Source organism: Ascaphus truei, chromosome 1, assembly GCF_040206685.1.
Source record: "Ascaphus truei isolate aAscTru1 chromosome 1, aAscTru1.hap1, whole genome shotgun sequence".
NCBI classification, from domain to species: domain Eukaryota; kingdom Metazoa; phylum Chordata; class Amphibia; order Anura; family Ascaphidae; genus Ascaphus; species Ascaphus truei.
In genome coordinates this window covers 105,647,756-105,665,784 of record NC_134483.1, presented here as the reverse complement: position 1 = coordinate 105,665,784, position 18,029 = coordinate 105,647,756, and the positions used below count along the sequence as shown (strand labels likewise).

Below are 18,029 nucleotides of genomic sequence, written 5' to 3'. Positions count from 1 at the left end.
AGAGGTAGAACACCAAGGAGAGCACTCTACCAATGTGTAGCCAAAATGTATCAGAACCTAGTAAGGTGGGTGAGTAATGAATTAATTAAAACCAGAAACTTTAATTGAGTCTTAACTCTAAATATAAAATAATATGGGGAACACTATAGGTCAAGTAATATACTAATGATAGCCAGTGTACAGTGAATTAATATTAAAAATGAGCAAAGCAAACCACAATAAACTCTGTACTGTAAACCCAGAGTCTGGGATATGGCCGCACGATAACACTAGTGGTGTAGAGTAGATCCAAAGGATGGTTATAGGTCAAAACAGGTAACGGTGAGTGTCTAGTTTGTACTATGTCGTATGGCATAAATCAGCATGTCGATATCAACGCTGACTGTAGCAGTATACCGGTATAGCTGGTTACTAGTACAGGTTAGTGGTATTGTACCTATATCAGTAACACCGCACACAGAGTCAGTTATCTGTGTAAATAATGTCAAAAGCCGTGCCTGTTGGTGGTGGATCTCTATGTACAAAAGCCACTTGATGTTAGTATGGTGCGTGAGTATTGTACACACAAGTTAGTGGTATTGTACCTATATCGCTAGCACAGCCCACAGAGTCAGTTATCTGTCTAAACAATGCCAAAAAGCCGTGCCTGTTTATGGTGGTTCTCTGTAAGTATAAGCCACCTGTGTGCTGTGTTACTGATATAGGTACAATACCACTAACCTGTACAAGTAACCAGCTATACCTGTATACTGCTACAGTCAGCGTTAATATCGACATGCTGATTTATGCCATACGACATAGTACAAACTAGACACTTACCGTTACCTGTTTTGACCTATAACCATCCTTTGGATCTACTCTACACCACTAGTGTTATCGTGCGGCCATATCCCAGACTCTGGGTTTACAGTACAGAGTTTATTGTGGTTTGCTTTGCTCATTTTTAATATTAATTCACTGTACACTGGCTATCATTAGTATATTACTTGACCTATAGTGTTCCCCATATTATTTTATATTTAGAGTTAAGACTCAATTAAAGTTTCTGGTTTTAATTAATTCATTACTCACCCACCTTACTAGGTTCTGATACATTTTGGCTACACATTGGTAGAGTGCTCTCCTTGGTGTTCTACCTCTCTCTGTTTTTCTATTTGACATTACCCCTGATAGTAGCACCTCCACATAGCCACATCCAGCAAGCAGTAGCGAGGGTATTCCTTCCCCCTCCACTTCCCCTTTTCCCCTCCTTGTGTTTGAAAGAAAAAACAAAAGCAGAACATGTATCACTTAATTCTAACCTTCAGGCTCTTCCACTTTCACAGACAGTGAATTTATGTGCCACCCAATCACGCCGTGGGGAGAGTCGTTTGGCAGGATGATTAGCACTGCCTTTGACCTCAGTGGATCTAATGTAGCTCCTCTCAAGGGATCCTGGTTACTCATAGTTGTGACTTTTGTTAGCATGACTGTCACAGTCTCTGTAAGTTCAGCTATGTTGTCCGCTAGGACTGTAACTGTGATTGTAGTTACAGCCTGACCGTCGGAGAAAGTAACCTGTGCACAGAAATATAAAAAAACAGCTACCTGGTGAAAATGCTCTTACTATGGGGGCTTCATGAAATTGCATCATTAAATCAGTCCCCAGATTTTACTAAGCTAATATTGAGGCGATTTTCATTATCTACAAAAAATGAATGTTTTTACAATGGTTTTCACATATAACTGCACAGCCTTTCTGCATGTAAATACCCTTATTTAGCCAAGCCGTATTATACCATGCTGAAAAATATGGAATTGTACAACATTTTTATTTTTTTATTCTATTTATAAGGGTACCACCAGTCTAAGTACTTTGAAAACTAAAGCTGTCTCACATGTTAATGTAGCCTGTAACTGTTACATAAGCCTATAACTTATTTTATCTTTAACTGCTCATGCAATGTCTCATATATAATGTATAACCCTGTTACCTAATGTAATGCAATGTCTTTCTATATGATGTATAACCCAGTTCACCTAATGTACCCATGTATTTGTAACCATGTATCTGTCATCATAACTCTGTGCCCAGGTCATACTTGAAAACGAGAAGTAACTCTCAATGTATTACTTCCTGGTATAAAAAAAATGTATAATGAAAATCTATTTTACATACTATATATTGTAAACTTGTTCTCTTACAAATATGTAGTTGCTAGTAAAGGTCTAAAATACAAATGTATATATTTATATATATTGGAACATAAATATAACTATATAGATATTGTATAATAAAATTATTATATACTGGATGTAAATGTAAAAGCACATTATACATACAGATGTAGCAAAACTTACTGCCAACGTGACCGCGGAACAAGGCCGGGGCGGGGCTCAATTGCGGCCTTGAAAGGGGTTAACAGCCGAGGAGGATCCACTCAGCATGGGTCCCTGCTTAGGAATGTGGCCCCCGCAGCATTAATCATACCAAGCCAGCCATGAGTGTGTAACAGCTGCACAGAGGAGTCCCAGAGAGAAGCAGTCTCTCTGTGTGTCTCCTTGAGCAGCTCTTAAGCAATCCAATGTTTTCTTTTTTTTTCTTTGCTGTATTGGAGCAGGGGGTCTCCAGTGGTGAACCCCATTATTATTTCAACCCCCTGCTTCCGGAGATAGGCCTCTGTAGGGGGTGCCAGTAGCCGCTCCGGCTGGGCCCACGTGGTGCGGGATCTTTAAACCCCTGCCGGAGCGGCTACAGACACCCCCTATGGGGATCTATATCTCCGGAAGTACTAAATACAATTTGATGCTTTCCATTTTAGTCCACAATAAATGTAAGAAAAAAATCTAATCATAAATGCACAATTATTGTGAATATTTTATATTGATATGCTGAAGAGGCCCACAACAATGAGCTGTTGTGTGCAGTGTATACTGTGTTGCACAAACATCTGGCATGTTTCCAATATAGCCTAAGGGACAGAATTGAAGAAAAGAATTGTGTATGTGAGAGCGCTAATGCTAAAACATAACTAGTGAGAACTACTAAAAATAATGACAAAAAACCTTAAATAAAGGACTAGGCAGCCTGAAATAAATAACCAATACAGATCACTAACAGAACCACAACAAACAGAATATAACGGCGCCTAGATGGTGAAACATAAATCACCTGAGTGATTTCCCAATGGCAGTCCTGCCCTTACAGTCCAAGTAATATCCAGAGATAACTTGCTTGGTGTCTCATAACATGTGTTTATTCCCACATGTTATGAGACACCAAGCAAGTTATCTCTGAATATTACTTGGACTGTAAGGGCAGGACTGCCATTGGGAAATCACTCAGGTGATTTATGTTTCACCATCTAGGCGCCGTTATATTCTGTTTGTTCTAAGGGACAGAATTACTACAATATACTGTACCTAAAGGGGACAGATTACAGATGTGCCAATGTCTCAGAGTTCAGTTCACAACACTTTTTACGAAATGTTTACAATTTTTGCATAGGCTGTGTAACATCAAAAGCGTCACATCATAAGTGTACATCAAAAGTGTCTACAAGAGTTAATTTCGGAGTTGAAATTGGAGCTGAAGATTGGAGGAAGATCTGGACTCTGCATTACAACGTTGCCACTGTGAGACATTCACTTTTAACATCTGTGATTCCAATTCCAATTAAACCTCTTAGATTGTAAACTCTTCGGGGCAGGGATTTCTTTTCCTATTGTCTGATTTTGCTGCACTTATTGTATAATTATAATTCCCTGTACTGTATTCTTTGTGAAGCGCTGAGTACACTTTTGGCGCTATATAAATAAAGACATACTGTACAATACATACAATAGTCACAACTGTTTTTGTCAATCCTTGCACTCCTGTTTACAGATGTAATAGCCATGCTTACTTTCCCCATGGCTGCATCAGAAAAGCAATTTCTCACGACTTTTAATTAAAATCTTGATGCGATCCACAGTGGCTGACCCACAGTTATCCTGCTGTATCCTTAGTTCACATAGTAGCTGCTGGTTGATGTTATTGTAGCTGCAAAGTATTAGATCTGACCTTTTTTATAGTTGGAAATAAAGTGAAAACAAACACAACCTTGTTGAGAAAATAACATTACATTCAGCATCTACAGTACTATCAATTATTCTTTACATTCAGGGCCGCCAACAGGGGGGGACAGTTGGTACAGGTGTCCTGGGCCTGGTGGTTAGCTGGGGCCGGGCCCTGACTCTCCCCAGCTGCAGGCCTCTTCCTTACTCTGTCCCACGCTGGGCCCTCTGACATCGGCACGTGCCGGGCCTCCCTCTCATGCCGGCGTGCACCGGAAGTGAAGGCCCAGGTTACTTCCGGCATGCTGACGTCAGAGAGGCCAGTCGCACGTCAGCATTGAAAGATCGGCATGGGAAGAGGCCTGCAGCTGAGAGAGAGCCGGGGCCCGGCTGTGAGAGGATTGGCTGCCGGGCCTGGCCAGAGGTCGGCCCCACTTGCAGCGCAGCCGCCGGGCCCATCACAGACAACGGGCCCGGCCTGACCATTCACAAGTTAAGTATGTTTCTTTTATATGTATGGGGTGTGGGCTGTATTTTTTCATATGTATTGGGGATGGTTTATTTGTATTGGGGAGGTGGGTGGTATATGCATTGGTGCTTTGTTATATGCATTGGGGCTTTTTTATATGTATTGTTTTTTTTTTATTGTTTTTTTTATATGTATTGTTTTTTTTATATGCATTAGGGCTTTTTTATATGCATGGGGGGATATGTATTTTTTTTTTAATCACAAGGAGAGGATGACCTCGCTCTAACTAGAGTGATGAATGTTGCTGTGTGCTACCTGGGAAGTGGACATAAATAGAACACAATAAACGATTTCCGGACGTTATATGGGTGAAACACAGCAGTGACTAACTGCTTGAACCAAGGGTCTGTGCACTATGCAAACATGCATTACAACAAAGCATTTGGCTTTGCTAGTCAACAGACACAACATCTATACTACAGATGCTGTAGTTTCTCAACAGAGGTCTCTGTGTGTATCAATAAGTTACTATTGAGTAACAGCATTGAAAAATGATGGACACCACTGATTAAACCACAGAGTCTATATACATGTATTAGTAATACAATCTGATGGCTTTGCTTCTCCTGGCTCACTCTGATCATCTAGATGTGTGTAGAAAGTGAGGATAAAATACCAGTGCACTACAAAGGTCTAAAGATAATGAATGCTGTTTTTACATTAACCCTTTATGGTCTAAACTAGCTGCACGACCAAGATTAAGTGCTTACTTAATTACTGGTGGATGCATAGCGTCTATCCGACATTAAGCTCCTAGGTACAAGACTTTGATCATAACTTCGGGCTTCTCACACACATGACCCTTCTCTTGGAGAAAATATGATGAGCCCCAACAATTTATTAAGGAGGAGTGTGTACTGACTGATATGTGTGGTTGATTTCAAGTGCTGGTTGTTTAAAGTGTGTGCAGTTAGAACCAGAAGCAGTTGTTTAAAGTGCTGGTTGTTTAAAGTGTGTGCAGTTATAACCAGAAGTAGTTGTTAAAGTGCTGGTTGTTTAAAGTTTGTGCAGTTAGAACCAGAAGCAGATTGAACAAGGATGCGGTTAAACAAGGTATAGTTATTGAAGTACAGTTTACTGTTAGTACTTCTAAACTTCATAGTTGCTAGAATGACCAGGATTGAAAATGCCACTCAATGCACCATCTCGCCACATATATGTGCACTTGGAGCAGCTGTTCCAAGGAGCATATCGCTGTGAAAAGTGTGAGCAGATGGTCTCTTTAGAGTCAGAGATTGCTGATCTGAAGAGGCCACTTGCAATATTGAGGGACATTGGCAATCTTGAAAGGGAATTAGAGCTCACTGAGCAGGCCCTTGCTTCGACTAGTGGTGCAGATGGTGCCGCTGTTAGTGAGGAGCAGGTAAGTAGCTTGGTTGCTGTTAGTGAGGAGCAGGTAGGTAGCTGGGTGACAGTTAAAAGGGGAAGCAGGGGCAATAGGGAGAGGCAGGTCGTTTCTGAGCTGACACATCCCAATAGATTTGCCATGTTGAGTGAAGATATTGGGAATGTTGGGGCAGAAATGGCAAGGCTGGGGGAGACTAATTCCTCTAGCAGCCAGGGGAATATTTACTCCAGCACAGTGGGGACTCAGGATGCTCAGATACAAAGAAAGATTGTGGTGGTAGGGGACTCCATTATTAGGAAGGTAGATAGGGCAATCTGTTGCCAGGACCGCATGAACCGAACAGTTTGTTGTCTCCCGGGTGCTCGGGTTCGGCACATTGTGGATCGGGTAGACAGATTGTTGGGGGGGGGCTGGGATTGACCCGGCGGTCTTGGTACATGTTGGCACCAATGACAAAGTTAGAGAAAGATGGAGGGTCCTAAAAAATGATTACAGGGATCTAGGCCAAAAGCTTAAGGCAGGGACCTCCAAGGTAGTATTTTCTGAAATATTACCAGTACCCTGCGCTACCGCAGGGAGATAGTCAGAGATCAGGGAGGTTAATGCATGGCTAAGAAAGTGGTGCAGGAAGGAGGGGTTTGGGTTTTTAGAGCACTGGGACTCCTTTTCTGAGAGGTGCCATCTATATTCTAGGGACGGATTGCACCTCAATGAAGAGGGATCTTCTGTGCTTGGGGGGATGAATGCTAAAAAGGTTGGAGGAGATTTTAAACTAGGATGGAGTGGGGAGGGGAATGAAACAGATAATGAACTAAATGGAATAGATGAGGATTCAAGGTGGTATGGAGGTAGAATGGGGGCAAGTGCAAGTTTGACAAGCAGTGAGACACCCATAGTAAATACAGATAATTCTAGAAAACTTCTAAAGACTAAACCAAGTGGGCGCAGAAAGGAAGGAGCAGATAAGATAATAGTACAGGCTGAAAAAAACCCTGAAATGCATGCTTGCTAATGCAAGAAGCCTGACAGATAAAATGGGGGAGCTTGAATTAATAGCTGCAAGGGAGCAGTATTATATTATAGGCATTACTGAAACATGGTGGGATGAAACTCATGACTGGACAGTTAATTTAGAGGGTTATTCTCTTTTTCGGAAGGATCGAACAAATAGAAGGGGAGGTGGAGTATGTTTATATGTTAAACCGGATCTAAAACCTATAATTAGGGATGATGTCTATGAAGGGAATGATGAAAATGTAGAGACTTTGTGGATAGAAATTAGCAGCGGAGGTAAAAGTATAAAGAAAATGTTTGTGGGAATATGCTATAAACCACCAAATATCTGTGAGATTGAGGAAGCTAAAATACTTCTGCAAATGGAGAAGGCATCAAAACTGGGTCATGTTTGCATAATGGGGGGTTTTAATTATCCAGACATAGACTGGGGCAATGAGATTAGCATTACAACAAAAGGGAACAGGTTTTTGGGGGTGCTTAAAGACAGTTATATGACCCAAATTATTGGGGAACCAATCAGGAGATGGGCAGTTCTGGATTTGGTCATATCAAACAATGTAGAAGTAATAACAAATATTCAAGTCCTGGAACATTTGGGTAACAGTGATCATATCATGGTCTCATTTGAAATAAATGATCAAAAAACAGATTAATTGGGTTCAACAAAGACCTTCAACTTTGGAAAGGCAGATTTTAATAAACTGAGGTCTAATCTAGTAGTAATACAATGGGTTGATGTTTTTGCAGGGGAAAATGTAGAAGATAAATGGGCAGTCTTTAAAACATTGTTAGAAAAGCACACTTATCAGTGTATACCCTTGGGTAGTAAGAATAAAAGAAATAAGTCAAAACCAATGTGGCTAAATAAACAGGTAGGGGAGGAAATGGACAAGAAGAGGAAGGCGTTTAGATTCTTTAAGTCAGAAGGGACAGAGACGTCGTATCAGAATTATAAGGAATGTAACAACAATTGCAAAAGGGCAATCAAATTAGCAAAAATGGATAATGAAAAAAGGATTGCAATAGAAAGTAAGGTCAACCCTAAAAAATTCTTTAAGTACCTTAATAACAAAAAAATGAGAAAAGAAAATATAGGACCCTTTCAGTGTGAGATGTGTAGGCAGATTATTGGAGATAAGGAAAAAGCTGAGGTATTAAACAAATTCTTTGCCTCTGTGTTTACCAGGGAAGAATCAAGTTCAATAGTAGTGCCGCAGGAGGAAGCCACAACCTCCATATTAATGAACAATTGGTTAACTGAGGAAGAAGTTCATAAGCGACTTGAAAAAATTAAAGTTAATAAGGCACCTGGCACCGATGGCATACATCCAATAGTTCTCAAGGAGTTAAGCTCAGTAATAGCCAAACCATTATATTTAATATTCAAGGACTCCATTTCCACAGGCTCAGTACCACAAGATTGGCGTAAAGCAGATGTGGTGCCTATATTTAAAAAGAGAGCTAGATCACAACCGGGAAATTACAGACCTGTAAGCCTGACTTCAATAGTAGGGAAACTACTTGAAGGTTTAATACAGGATAATATTCAGGAATACCTAATGGAAAATAAAATTATTAGTAATAGTCAGCATGGATTTATGAAGAATAGATCTTGCCAAACTAACCTTATTTGTTTCTTTGAGGAGGTAAGTAGGAATCTAGGCCAGGGTAATGCCGTTAATGTTGTCTACTTAGATGTTGCAAAGGCTTTTGATACGGTTTCACACAAGAGGTTGGTGTACAAAACAAAGAAAGTTGGACTCAGTAATAATATATGCACCTGGATTGAAAACTGGTTAAAGGACAGACAACAGAGGGTTGTCATAAATGGAACTTTTTCAGGTTGGGCTAAAGTCGTGAGTGGAGTACCTCAGGGATCAGTACTGGGACCCCTGCTTTTTAACTTGTTTATTAATGACCTTGAGGTTGGGCTCAAGAGCAAAGTCTCCATCTTTGCTGATGATACTAAATTGTGTAAGGTAATAGAATCAGAGCAGGATGTAATTTCTCTTCAGAAGGACTTGGAGAGACTGGAAACGTGGGCAGGTAAATGGCAGATGAGGTTTAATACAGATAAATGTAAGGTTATTCATTTGGGATACAAGAATAAAAAGGCGACTTACAAATTAAATGGAGATATATTGGGGGAATCCTTGATGGAGAAGGATTTAGGAGTACTTGTAGACTGCAGGCTTAGCAATAGTGGCCAATGTCATGCAGTAGCTGCAAAGGCAAACAAGATCTTATCTTGCATCAAACGGGCAATGGATGGAAGGGAAGTAAACATAATTATTCCCCTTTACAAAGCATTAGTAAGACCACACCTTGAATATGGAGTACAATTTTGGGCACCAATCCTAAGAAAAGACATTATGGAACTAGAGAGAGTGCAGAGAAGAGCCACCAAATTAATAAAGGAGACGGACATTCTAACTTATGAGGAGAGGCTAGCTAAATTAGATTTATTTACATTAGAAAAGAGGTGTCTAAGAGGGGATATGATAACTATATACAAATATATTCAGGGACAATACAAGGAGCTTTCAAAAGAACTATTCATCCCATGGGAAGTACAAAGGACTCGGGGCCATCCATTAAGGTTGGAGGAAAGGAAATTTCACCAGCAACAAAGAAAAGGGTTCTTTACAGTAAGGGCAGTTAAAATGTGGAATTCATTACCCATGGAGACTGTGATGGCAGATACAATAGATTTGTTCAAAAAAAGGTTGGACATCTTTTTAGATGGGAAAGGTATACAGGGATATAGCAAATAAGTATACATGGGAAGGATGTTGATCCAGGGATTAATCCGATTGCCAATTCTTGGAGTCAGGAAGGAATTAATTTTTCCCCTTAATGGGGTTTTTTGTTTGTCTTCCTCTGGATCAATAAGTATAGATATAGGATAAAGTATCTGTTGTCTAAACTTAGCATAGGTTGAACTTGATGGGCCGAAGTCTTTTTTCAACCTCATCTACTATGTAACTATGTAACTATGAGACAAAGCTGCAATACTTTGACCAGTCTACCATATAACATGCACAAGAGATCTATTTTAGAATCCTTGTGACCACAGTATAGAGTGAGACTATTTGCCACACAGAGCACAGTTTTGCACTTTATACCAGACCTGCATGGATTACACCAGTTTATATGTGGATACTGGTATAACCAGGGTGAGCCCTGTTAGATTCACTCCACAGATAAACCACCACAAGCAATCCACTATATATTTATTTGTGGTCACTGTACCTCAATTACCATATACTATTGTATATACACACATAACTCTGATATACTGTACAGTACATGTGCATATTCTAACAGATGCACCAGCTAAGAGAGTCCCTTATATACATTTGTATGGTGATATCTTCTAGTGGTTATCTGACTTCTAGTGGGTTGATTATTATATTTTCCTTATTTTGATGTGAAGTGTTATTTTATTATTATTAATAAAATGTAGGTTTTATATCATTCATCACAGTTTGTAGATATCCAACATTATTGTTCACTCATATTAACAACATATTAATAGCTGTTGTGCACCACTATAGGGATTTCTGTCTGTGAGCCAGACCTCTTCGGTCTACTGTAGCTCGCTTTATTTTGTTCTATTGTTTTTTTTTAATATGTATTGGGGAGGTGGGGGGGGGGTTGTATATATTTGGGGAGGTGGGGATGTTGTATATGTATTTGGGGGGTTTGTACTGTATATATTTGGGGAGGTGAGGGTTGTATATATTTGGGGGGTGGGGATTTTGTTTTATATATTTATTTATTTATTTCTAAAAATGTTTTACCAGGAAGTAATACATTGAAGTAATACCTCTCGTTTTCAAGTATGTCCTGGGCACAGAGTTATAAAAATACATGGTTACATTAAAAGAACAGGGTTATACAGTCAATTCACAGACATTTCATGGACAGATCGAGTTGGAAAATTGGGTACAGGGGATAAAGGGCTTGTGATTTTCCGATTGAAATAGAGCAGCTTTAACATCACTTTAACACCACATAGCAGTGAACGGCAGCAAATGGCTCACACCCTTTGGCTGCGCCAAATGCTGTCCGTCTTTGGGACAATGCAGATGTACACTGGGGTGGTTGATTTTCAATGCAGCTGTGAACAAAAAGTTATTTGTGTCCTCTTGACTCATTAACATTCCAGTGGGTGGGGTTGACGTTCCAGAAAGTACAAGCAAATGTTAACCCTTAGCACACTAGTCCTGTGCAGAGGGGAGCATCTCTTGGGGAGCCCCATCAGGCTGTCCACCTTTGGGGCAACGCAGATGTACACTGGGGTGGTTGATTTTCAATGCAGCTGTGAACAAAAAGTTCTTTGTGTCCTCTTGGCTCATTAACATTCCAGTGGGTGGGGTTGATGTTCCACAAAGTACAAGCAAATGTTAACCCTTAGCACACTGGTACTGTGCAGAGGGGAGCAGCTCTTGGGGAACCCCATCAGGCTTACCACCTTTGCGGCAACACAGATGTATATTAGGTGGTGGGAAGTTTTTTGCATTGAGGGTATTTTTTTGGCATATATTTTGTGGAGGGAATTGTGTGTGGGGGGGGGGGAATTGTGTGGGGGGGGGGAATGAGTGTGAGGAGGGGGATTGAGTGAGAGTGGGGTAATTGAACGAGTGGGGGGAGAGTGAGAGGAGAGAGTGGGGTGAGTGAGGAAAAGAGGGAGTAAGAGTGAGATGCAGGGGAGAGAAATACATGTGAGGCGAGGGGCAGGGTTTGAGTGAGAGTGGGATGGATACACTAAGTAAGAAGAGTCCCAAATTGCCTATTTTATAGACATGCCATGTGAGCGTATCAACAATTGCTTTCACTTTTGCATCAATATGCTACACTATATTTTTGAATGTTTTCCCATTTTTTGCCTAGATTAGGGTTAGGGTTAGGGTTTGTACTAGATTTGTAGACACTAACAAATTATACAATTAATAATTTATTTTATTTCAGGTCTTTTATTGTGTACAGCTACAGACGGTTTCACATCATCGTTGGGGCTCTTATGTTGTACTTTAGTTATGTGTGTACACTGTACATAGTTGACAGCATACAGTATATTGAAGTTCTTCTTCTCATACAGGTTCTCCAGTTGAGCACCCTATGTTGGAGTCTTCCCCCTCCACCAATACAAACATATTCTACATGGGCTGGTGACATTGTATCTTTAAAGTAAAACTTCTCTCATTTATGTTCATGCCTATGCATACACCAGTTAAACGGCAACTCCCAGTCTATAATTTGAAGTAATTCTTAGGATGGCAGTCATGATGAGAGGGGCTGGGGGAGCGGACAGACCTGGGGGGCTCCCCCGTTTTCTTTAGCTTATTTTCATGGAGAGTACTGGGATGCCCTGGAATGCCCACGCAAGTTCAATTTATCAACAGCTGTAAGTGGATAATTGTATTTTGTATGGGTAGATTTCCATAACCTGTGGTGGTGCACCTGTTGCATAAATAGTTGCTTTTACTGTGCAGTGTGTTGTATACTTTTAATGTATTTTATTCTTCAGTTATGCTTGACAGACTGGAAAAGCAACAACACTTGCTACTCATGGGTAGGAGTAGCACCAACTACCACTGGGGTATAGAGAAGAGGGCAACATTGATGCCCCACTACCCCTGTGACTGCAGGAGCGGCACACAGGGACCCTGAACAGTTACCCAGTTTGTTCACAGAGCCACACTGTTCACATTTTGTTGACTGTACAGTATGGTTTGCTTCTCATACTGTGTGCATGCTATTGTCTATTACTATGAATATGCATCACATACTTTGTACCCTAATATGAACTAAACTAGATTATACAATATATTAAGCACCATATTGTCATAATTACATTATTTTTATCTAACTATTATTGTCACCTAATTGTATATTACTTGCCTATATTCTCCCATGCATTCATTTATGTACTTTTTTGTATTTTTATATTGCATCATTTTTTTATTGGATTATCTTGATTGTATAATTGTTAAGAAGACAATGGTATATACAGTAAAGTTGTATGTGTTATGTATTAACAACTATCCCGATGAAGTAGGTCAAACGTACAAAACTTGTCAAGGTTGTTACATTGTCACGCTATCACGAGGTGCAGAGCATGTCACAGCCTCAGAGACTGCCACAACTTCGGGGGATGCAGTTGAGTGCTATCATTTGATGAATATCCACCACGGAGGTCGCACCACTGCTTGCTCTATTTGAGCCATGCACATACTTGTATTGCTTGCATTTCTTAAATAATTCTATCATCTTATTCATCTCTGGTGCGTGCCATTCTCATTTCTTCTTATGAACACCACGTTGTGGGGACATTGTAGTGCAGCGGTGTGGAGCAACTGCACGCAGGAAGATGCAAGGAGAGGATTGGACTATACTGTCATTACCAAACAACAGATTTCACACGGAAGGACTCTTTCCAGTTTGTACCAAAAGTGCCCGTCTCCTGTAGCAGAACTGAGAGCATGCCTACTATTGTTAGTGTACAACAGGGTGGGCCACTCCAGTGCTCCAGTGCCACCAACAGGTCAGTCTTCAAGTTTATCCCTGCTTCAGCACAGGGGCTCAATCATTTTGATTAAGCCCCCTGTGCTTAATCAGGAATATCCTTAAAACCTGGCCTGTTGGTTGCACTTGGGGACTAGAGTTACCCACCCCTGGTGTACAGTAATTGTCTGCTGTGCTTGGTGTTCGCATTTCTATTTCTAGGGGTTTCGAACCATTTTTTCCTTTTTTCCACAGCTAGAGCATTGTGTCTTTCTCCTCCAAACAGATGAGACATGCTGACACAAATACAGCTTTCAGAAGCAGATACAGCAGTGTTTTTCAACCAAGCTTCCTAGGAACACTGGGATTCCCTGAGCATCAATAAAGGGTTCCCTGCAATTTTCAGGTCATTTAAAAATTGTATTCAATCGCAGATGCTATTAGTATTTATTTATTTATAAAATATTTTACCAGGAAGTAATACATTGAGAGTTACCTCTCGTTTTCAAGTATGTCCTGGGCACAGAGTAAAACAAATAATACATGGTTACAAATACAGTTACATAAATGAACAGGGTATACATTATATACAAGACATTGCGTGCATAGTTAAAGAAAATATATATTATGGGCGTATAAAACAGTTACAGACCAGATTAAAGTGTGAGACAGCCTTAGATTTGAAAGAACTTAAACTGGTGGTGGATGTGAGAGTCTCTGGTAGGTTGTTCCAGTTTTGGGGTGCATGGTAGGAGAAGGAGGAACGTCCGGATACTTTGTTGAGCCTTGGGACCATGAACAGTCTTTTGGAGTCTGATCTCAGATGATAAGTGCTGCAAGTGGTAGGGGTGAGGAGCTATTAGAGAGGGCTGGGTTCCTTACAATGCATTCAATCTCAGACACGCTATTAGAGAGGGTCGGGGTACTTCCGAATTTAATATAGGGTTCCTTAACCAAAAAAAAGGTTGGAAACCATTGAGATACAGAGATAATTATAGTAATATCAGAAGTTTTAGGAATTTAGAACAACTCTTTATGCTGTAACTTTGTAAGCAGAGCAAAGAAAGAACGATGCTGCTCTTTAGTAGTTCATTAAACATTTAGGCAAAGGCAGATACTACCTTGGAAAGATACAAAATGAATGCTTTGATAGCAAAAAGGGAAAAAGCCTTCCTAATATAAATACAATGTATCTGTTCTTTTTTGCAGAAAGTGGAACCATAAATCTGTGAATTAAACAGCAGGGGAATACTGGCATTGTAAATGAAGTACAGTAGTCATACGCAACATATCCTATTACAGTACAACTACACATTGATGACCACAGTGTACATACTGAACTGTAGTATACAGTGTGTACTGTAGGTTGTGAATTGTCCGGTACATTATTTACCTCTTATACTGTATTCGCTTCATCGAGTTGCAGTTCACAGTGGTGCCACTGCAGTCAGCTAGTAAAATAGATATGTACTGCGCCATCTGGCAGTCAGAAGGTGGAATTACGATTATTTCCCAGGCAGAAATAATGTATTCATTTTTTTCTACTTCTGCTGCATGAAAGGCTGGAAGCCACAGGAAGCTGCAGCGGGAACCTGTGGCTTTCTGCAGTAACAGGGCAATTAGATGTGGCTACAACTGTATGTAGTTCACACTTTCCACAATACATTTCATAAAATCCTATACATTCACAAATATTAATCTGGACTGTCTTTCTCAAAAAAGAAATTCCAATGTTTGCATTAATCTTGCAGAAAGCACGACTAGTAGGTGACCTGTTCAACTTGTGGTGCAACGTATAAGACTTTTATATGCAAAAGTATGCAACTAATATACAGGAAATATAATATATAAATATGACCTCACTATTACCATGATTTACCCCCATTTAGTCATTTCAACTTAATAACTATTATGCAACGTCTAACAGCTACCACAGAATATTCCCCATAAAGATGTTTACAGGTGGAGTCTTCTCTCTCACTCTCTCTCCTGGCACGGGAAGGTCTCTTATGGCATACTGTAGCACCACTTAGTAAAGGTGGCGCATAGTTTGTTAATTAAGGGACAATGAATCAACACTGAGAGATACTGTTCCCCAGCTGACAGTAAGCCTCGACTTGAGCAGTTTGTTAAATATTAGTAGAAGACTCATGAGCTTGTTAACTTGATGAAATATAAGGGATTTTTTATTAAACTGCAATAGTCCTTTTATCTGTAATTATTTTTTCTCCTCCTCAATATATATTCCTCCTCGCTGAGTGAATAAAACCCATATGATGTTTGCTTTTTGATACACAGTAATGGTGACAGAGCTTGCAGTACTTACAGGACTTGCAGAGGCAGCCAAGGTTATTGCACCAGCTCAAAATGCACAATATACAGTAGTATTCATAACACAGAATACCTCGGGGTTTCTATAGGATTTAAAGGGAGTGATAACAGAATATCACAGAATATCACAGAATATCACACCATATCGCACCAGTGGGTGCACTAACTCTGGCTACACCTGTATGCCATTTCTGTGTATGTGCTTTAATATAGGCATGGTCTGTTTATTTTTCTGGCATGCTGTGAGGGTTGACATAATGGTAGGGCTCTAGGGGCAGGCCCAACAATTAACCTTGCCATGTTAAACCTCAATAAATAAATATTGATTTCCTGTTACATGAGACCACACGAGTCTCCCGAAGGGTGGCCCCCCAAAGAGGGTCTCCCCACCATGTTTCACATCACTGCTCCTGTCCACTAAGCCAGCATGGACAGGGTTAATTTCATCATCACGAAAGGACAGACACAGCTTGATAAACCTAGAGATTGTCCCAATCTTCTTCCCCCCCCACTGAATTTTTGCTGGGGGTGTCTGTTTGCTTCCAGCTGCTCTCCCTACACCTCAGGACTTCTTTGATATGAGACCATACAAGTTTCCCCAAAAGCGGCAGCCAAAGGGCAGCCAAAGGGTGTCAGCTGTTTGCTGCCGTTCGCTGATGTTAGCAATGCTCTGTTACAATTCCCATAACCATTTATTATCTCTAACTGTCCATGGAATGGCTGTAACCTGAATGTATAACCTCTGTTCATTTAATGTACCCCCCTGTACCCTATGTTTCCAGTTACCGTTCCTTATAGAATGTAAGCTCCTTGGGGCAGGACCCTCCATACCTACTGTAACAATGTAAGTTTATATTTGTTATCTTACAGTTTTCGTCCTCCAATCCTATTGTACAGCGCAAGGAAATATGATGGTGCGTTATAAATAAATAATAATAATTCTGTCTTTTCCTGTCTTTCTCATGTGTAACAAAATAATTGTATATAATTGTAGTTGTGCTCTAACTGACTGTAAAGTATTGTGATGCCCCCTTAAGTCGAGGCCTGTATTTACTTAAAAAAATAAATGATGATAATGATGATGATGGTGAAAAAGTCTATATACAACAAAAGTCACATACCACTCCTGAAGCAGGAAATATGTCAGCGACGCTGCCGTTGGCAAACCACTCCACTGCAACACGACCATAAGTTCCCCGTAGACGTTCAATGGTGAAACTGATCAAATTGTCCTGTTCCATCTCTTCTGCTTGTTTCATTAAAGAATTCTAACAAGAAGATGCATGCAAAGAATATGAAACATTAACTGTTATTTTTGTTTTTTATACATTAGACAGAAAAAAATCTTATCTCGCATATTGCAATTGCTACGGGTGTATATACCAAATACATGTTGAAGCAAAGAAGCTTTCAAATGGTATCTTCAGTTTATTGCCTCTTGTGCAGATTATTAGAAGTGTAGAAAACGTTTATGCCACCATCAAGGAGCAGACCGTCCTGCATATTTTTTGTTTAATATGGCTGCCAGGGTCAGGCCTCATTATGGCGGCTAACCGAAAGGTTCATTACATCGCAGCTTTTTTTATTGGTCACCCCAGCGGCAATATGTATAGGCTGCCACCATATCCACCCAATAATCTTGCAGGGATGCTTCAGTCCAGATATTAGTAAGAAAAAAGAAACCATTTGTGTGAGGGATTGCTGGGACTAGGTCATTTTATATGTGGATTAAAAAGGAAAAAGTGACACACAGACTTGATATGTCTCATGTTTTGTGCACCATGCAACTCCACCCTAAATCCTCTTTTTGACTAGCGATGGGCAAACTTTTTGACACAGTGCAAATCTGCCGTAAAATTATTCTGCGCAAGTTTGGCTCTGCAAGTTCGGAAAAAAAACGGCTACAATTTTTTAAAAGTAAAAAACGAACTCTGCAATCATTCGCGAGTCGGAATTTTAAAGGAAAAGAGGGATTTTACTGGTGGTAAGCCATGGGTTAGAGACGTCATCATCGTGTTGCCAGCTGGGGGTTGCTCGGGGGCTCTGCGGCCTGAGTGGGAACTACAAGGTTTTTGTTTGACCTTTTTCCTCTTTGCCAGCAGGCCTGCTGTGCTCAGGGGCTCTGCCACCTGCCGGAGGTCACCATCTCTCTCTGGGCTTTCCACTTCCCTGGAATCCATGGAAGGCCCCTCTGCATGGCCAGGTGGCCCTCCTCCTTCGTCTACGTTTTTAAGCCCCTTCTTGGGGGTGCATAAGGGC

At 40.5% G+C, this 18,029-nt stretch overlaps 1 protein-coding gene across 5 annotated transcripts in view; it reads right to left on the bottom strand.

Annotated features, from left to right (window-relative positions):
* ADGRV1 (adhesion G protein-coupled receptor V1) overlaps window positions 1-18,029 on the bottom strand; it is a 527,599-nt gene that overhangs the window by 300,723 nt on the left and 208,847 nt on the right. For all 5 annotated transcript variants that reach the window (XM_075593091.1, XM_075593079.1, XM_075593082.1 and 2 more), the window contains 2 exons: window positions 16,892-17,038; window positions 1,302-1,557 (listed from right to left, as the gene is read on the bottom strand). In XM_075593091.1, the coding sequence (XP_075449206.1) occupies window positions 1,302-1,557; window positions 16,892-17,038 (403 nt within the window). The remainder of the gene's footprint in view (window positions 1-1,301; window positions 1,558-16,891; window positions 17,039-18,029) is intronic.